At 52.2% G+C, this 6,067-nt stretch overlaps 1 protein-coding gene across 1 annotated transcript; it reads right to left on the reverse strand.

Moving 5' to 3' along the window:
• Positions 1–534: 534 nt before the first annotated feature.
• Positions 535–796, reverse strand: INS49_013207 (uncharacterized protein; the record flags this gene model as incomplete). The annotated part of the gene is made up of 2 exons (XM_043173907.1): positions 535–542; positions 616–796. The coding sequence occupies 2 exons, from the start codon at positions 794–796 to the stop codon at positions 535–537; spliced, it is 189 nt and encodes a 62-aa protein (XP_043023204.1).
• Between the last annotated feature and the right edge of the window lie 5,271 nt (positions 797–6,067).

Raw genomic sequence — 6,067 nt, forward strand, 5'->3', positions numbered from 1 at the left:
TGGGGGGGGGGGGAGAGGTCATGAATGAGGCGAGCACGATACGGGGAGGCCCTCTCTACACAGGTACCTCTTTTTGGGTACCCGGTGATGCCCGGCGGCCACGCCACAACCCAGCCCCCATTTGACATCCAGCACGCTCACCTTGCACACCGAATCTCGGTCACAGCAGGATCGACTGCGACAAGAGCCATCTGCAGCTAGCATCCAGTCTCCAAGTTGGGACATCCAACATCCCGGCCCCAATGCAGCTGCACTCAGCATGCATACCCTGGCGATCAGAACAGATCCTGTTGAGCCCCTTCGTGTCGTGTCGTATCATGCCGGTCCCAGCGCAGCGGCAAAGTGATGTTGACCAAGACCTCCGTTACGAACACACAGCAACATGGGCCATGGAGAGGGCACACCGGAATCCTCGGACCCGCCCACGCAATCAACCTTGAGCGAAGCTCACGGCCGTACAAAGATACTTTCAGAGTTTCCCGACTTATTTCAGGACTCGAAACTCGACGCCTACATTTCCCCCTCCGGCATTCTTCATACTCCTTGTTGGACAAGTAGCCCGTCATTTCACGATGATTCCGCCACTTGGGATCCGAAAAGTGCAGGCCTCTTTACCAAACGGCAGCTCGTAATCGTACGGAGCCATGGCTAGGTTTCCAAGATCACATGTGTTTGCAGCCGCGCCGCGGAATGTGAAATGGCAGTGTTGGCTGGCGAGTGTGAGGAAAATCACCTGCAGCTCGATGAGGACCCCCACCTCATGGTCGCCTGCAGCCAGGAATTCGCCGAAAGGCATCTCGCCTAAAAGCCCTGCCAACATTGTTTGGCGGCTGTATAGCTTTTGAAAACGCCACCCTGCAGTCTTGTCACACAAGGAGCCGTTGGGCCAAGTACCGATTTCGGATCGGATTTTCGAGTGCAGTCTGATGCGGATTACGGCAGAACATATGTCACGGACTTGGGCATGCCTGAAAGTTTGGTCTGCATCTTGCGGGTATCCGACAAGTCCGCAGAGACCAAAATCTATCCACTGGCCGCGGTTACAAAGTAGATTTGCCATCCGCGGATTGCAATAATGCACGGTGGTACAAATCTCGGTACTCGTCCGTGGCCTGGTCCATGTCGCAGATTCGCGAGGAATCCCTGCTGCACTTGCCCGACCAATGATGGACAGTTGCTCAGCAACTTCGTCACACGCCCACCTAACTCTTATCCCCTTTCTTAGATTTCTCTTTCGCATCGTCGCATACCTTGGTGATGATCTGCGAGCCAAGTGGTAGTGGTTTTCCGCGGATGTCGTTTAGTTTCTTGTCATAATATCCCGACCGTTGCTCATGAGTATGAATGATCAGTGCCGCCGCTCTCGACCCAGGCTTCTTCTGCGTGTGATTTTGGCAAAATCCGTCATGGGTGTGCTTCACTGGCATGCCGGATGCACCAGGGGTGGACGAATTGTTTCATGAAATGCGTCTGCTGGGATCTTCCTCCGGAACTCGAACAATTTTATCGACGTCGCTGTCTGCAATCACTGTTCAAACTACCTAGGCCAGATTATCTACATTTACAAATTTATAGGGAAATAAAGTCCATTGTGTCACCAGTATTGAAATGCGACGGTTGCCGATTAAATTCCTACCACCCTGGGCGTGTTCTTGTTCACGATCCGTGAAAATTAATACTTGAGGCTCACTCATTAATAATACACCTGGGCACTTGAATCAGTAAAATCGCAGAATTCAATCGTGTTTCGCTACAGCACTCGTGTTGATCAAGTGTCAAATATTGCTACGGCGTGGGCGATCCCAAGTTTGAGATCTGTAGAATACGAAGTCGTCAAAAGCCATCCGGGCTGTTGTCAACTCCTGGTTTCTCTCCTCAGTGCTTATTTATGCCGGATAATCATGTACGGCATCAGTATTGGGACTCGTAAAACTGCAGAGATAACTGTCCTGGTTTCGAACCGTCAATATTGTTTGTTACTGTCCCAAGCCAAACTCTGCTGGTCATCGCTACATATTGGAAGCCAAAAGTTCCCGGTGGCATTATGCCATAAAAGTCTTGTTGCAAATGAGCATGGAGACAAAACCGATATAATTACCGCAACCATTTCCTTCCACTGATGACTACGACGAGCCCACAAGCATGGAATCTGAACATTCCCTCGTGCCGCAAAATATGTCCAGACTACCTGGGTAGCTAGATTGTTCGTACCGCGGCAATGGCCATGCGAGGAGATACCCGATTCCGCGTGGCCACCAGCCTCCCTTCCCTAATACAACTCGTTAGGAAATTAGACATTCAAGCACACGATGCCCTCTGGCTCAACTTCCGGCTTCGTCCCAGAAGGGCAAAATGAAACGAGCAACAGGTCACAAGAGCTGCACTTGGCAAGTAGATGGTATACGTCGACCGTTCATTCATTATGGCGAGACGCCATAGTGAACAAGTCGTGTTCAAACAAGGAGATCATGTATTGGGCCTGGACCCTGCCGTGACCAGGCATGAGTGCCCAGATCAGTGACTTGGGTTCAGATGTCTTAATCCAAGCCTCGGGTGTTCTGTTGCGAATTGATTGTGACTCAGCTATTCCATCGTCGCCAAAGTGGAAGATGGTGGAGTCACGCGTATCCCAGCGTGACGAGCACCATCACCTAGACCCCATGCATCGTCACGTTTCTCTGAGGTCCTGCGAGTTCCCGGCAGCATTTGAGACACGACAACACCACGGGGATAAAGCCTGCTCCACGCGTTCCGGAGTGTCGCTACGGGATAAGCCACTTACATCTCTGGTCCAATCATTTGTGTCCGATGCTTACCGGTTAGCGAGCCTGCATGTGGATAATCGCGCGCGCCGTGCGGCCACTGGGGCGAGGGTGTAGGATACGTGGGTTTATCCGCGCACGTACATTTGCTTCTGGTCATGTTCCGAGTCACTTGACCGGATGGAGAATCAGAGCTTGTAAAACTGGAGTTCTGTTGCCTAGCCGTCGAAGTAGGCATTCGTGGCCATGATATCCAGAGTTTCAGAGTTGATAATCAGCTTCATGCACGGGGCGCAGACACACTACATGAACAAGCAGCTTCGACTCAATCATTACATGATTGGAAACCACAAGCCATCATCATGCATAATATCGCAAAAGGTGGCTCTACAGCTCTGTTTCGAAATGGAGAACGATATAAGGTCGCCGTCCAGCGCAGAGCTCCGTGTGGCGGAGGACGCCGATGAACAGCCATTGCCGGATTTTGAAGCGCTCTACACGAACATCCAATATTTACTTGGATGTCTATATCGTCATTCGGAAGCCTTTTAGCCATACGATCCATTTGGTTCGGTCTTGCTTTTCCGGAATAAATTCCACTAATTGTTGGAAACGCCGTTGGAGGAATGATGCTAATTAATTAGGCTTCTGACATGATGCTTCCACCCGACAAAACCGTTTGGACCGAACCAAGCGTCAAATGCTTGCATCAGAGACGAAAGTCAAACACACGGGGAAGCTGTCGAGCACTGCACACTTGAAGGTATTCTCATGGGTGGTCTGCGCTACGAGTCACCCATATTCCAGCGACCCCGTCCTCGAAAATGTTCTGAAAGCGGGAATTAGCTACTCAGTGCTCTCCAGTGATAGGTATGATATCGATGCAATACTACTAATTGGACGTTCCTGTCTACATACATTGTAGCTTCCAAATTCCTACCAGACTATAACCCAAATATCACAGTATGTCGACTTTACAAACTTCTATATTTTGCTATTCTCCTGCTTCACAATCTGCTGGAATTCATCTTGGATCAACGCTTCAACCCTCTGCATGCGCTTCACCAATGCTTGATTTCGAGGCCACGATGAGAGCAGAGGCGCTGTGAGAAGCCACTCATCGGCCATCTCCGCGTTCCACCTCTGTATGTGTACCACCATCCTGCTCCTGCATGATAGATTCCCGATCCATGCTGCATATCCAGGAAATCGGTAATGGTGCATACCCCCATGCCTAGATCTCGAGGTGGCACTCTGAATCGCTCAAAACTTGTATTTGGAAACGCATATGCTTCACGGAGCCGAGTCTACTACTTTAAAGGATCATGATCGGTACATGGGGGACAGTGTGACGAAATGTGATGATGTGGTAGCACAGCATGAGCTTGGCCACGCCTGGGACACCCTCGCGCTGCAGCCAACCGCCATCCCACTTCATCTAGGAGGGAGAAACCGAGATCCTGCAGCATTGCGCTCGTGCTAGACTCTTGATGAAGCCGTGAGCCTCGCACGAGTGCTCGCTTGCGCCCGTAAGAGGAACACATTACCCAGCCGCAGTATTACAAGAGTCAGAGGTGCTGAGGCGCGGCTCATGATCCCGGTGATAACACAGGACACCAGAAGCTCACGTACTGGTTTTTTAATCTTGCTTTTTCCTCAATGGATTGCTACATTAAGTATTAATGTACAGCGGCTTCTGTTTGAATCCGCCCAGTCGCTGCGGCATGAATCGTTTCGAGTACACACCATGCTGATCCTGGCACCATTATGGAAATGTATTCAGACCGGTAGGGCAAAGGGCAGGCTGTATCAACCAGGAATATGAGGCTGCATTCAAAACTTCCACACTGCACCCGGTTTTCAAGAGAGACCAGCATGCAGTAGAGCTTCTTTGCGATACCCGGGAGTCGCCGCGTCGTCGGCATCACTCAGGCAGAGCCCTGCGTCATCCCTGCACGCAGGGAAGGCAATCCGTAGATCGGTAAACTGGGCAGTTCTCGCCCCGCAGGCTCTTTAGCGGATCTGACAGAGGATCATGCAGTCAGCGGAGATCCAACATCCTGGCCTCGTCTTGAGTCCTCTCACGCCAGCCCCATCGGAGTCACCCTGTCCTTGTATCTAGCACATCGGACGTGTTCTTCCCTCGATGCGGAGCCCTAGGAGTCCCGTCTCAACCTATTCGATCATGCAGCTATCCAGATGTGGGTGTCCATTTGTCAATGATCAAACTGTGCTGGGCGATCCCGTGGTGGCCAAGAAAAGAGACGGTCTTGAATCTGTGCGGCTCCGTGTCTCGTGACTTAACCGTGCCGAGCTATTGGCAACTATACTATTCTTATCGGGCATCGAATTGACATGTCATTCTAATCCTGTAGGTTTTGTCTCCTATCCCGCAGGGTCGTATTCGGCTACCTCAACCGCGGCCTGTGTGCATAATAAGGCACGGGACATTGGAAGACCCCTTCATTATTCGCTGGAGCGGCAGCGGGCAGGCAGGTAGGAAGCTGTTAGAGGCTGCCGGGATTGTGATACGCCGTTGTACGCAATTCCATGGACCTTGGGAGCTGAGCCGGATCGTACATCGTGTCTCAGTCAACGCAGGGGATGCTGCAAAGTACATCAATAGGGCCAACGGGCGGGCCACACGTGGGATCTCAGACTGTGGAAGACGTTTCCAAGCCTGCCAATGGTAGGACTGGCAGTTGGTCCTATGAGCATTTGGCCCGCGGCATTACGCCGGGTTACCCTGCCCTGCATTTGGAATACTGTGGAGAATCAGCCATTTGAGTGTAGATGGCTCATGGCCGAGGCCGTCCGTCACCGACTGGCGTCAGCTTTTCCCGTCTTCGGGGGTCTCCGGCTACCGAGATGCATGAACGGATTCTGGCATCGACTACGGACTATACTAATACGGAACGGACTGCTGGAAACAGTTGCAGGCCAGCATCACCAGGAGTTCCGAGGGAAAGGCAATGCAGTCATCCGCAGCCCGACCCGCCACCACGTCGAACGCGCTTCTGATGTCCTGCCATCTGTGCAGCCCCGTTGCTTCGCATTGCAACGGCCGTTGATCAAGCGAGGTTGGAGGTGCTACGCTGTACAGGGCCGGTATGTGGAAAAGGGGGCGGGGGTTTTGGGGGGGGGGGCGGACATATCCGCGTGTTAGCAGTGAGTACTCCACGCCACAACTTGCGTTTACCTCCGTCTCAACAAGCGTGGGCTAGAGACGTGGGCGTCAGCCAGCAGCAGCCAATTGTGGGAATCCCCCATCGAGATTGCCCCTCGCATCCTGCAGCCACATCTTC

Source organism: Diaporthe citri, assembly GCF_014595645.1.
Source record: "Diaporthe citri strain NFHF-8-4 chromosome Unknown scaffold_6, whole genome shotgun sequence".
NCBI classification, from domain to species: domain Eukaryota; kingdom Fungi; phylum Ascomycota; class Sordariomycetes; order Diaporthales; family Diaporthaceae; genus Diaporthe; species Diaporthe citri.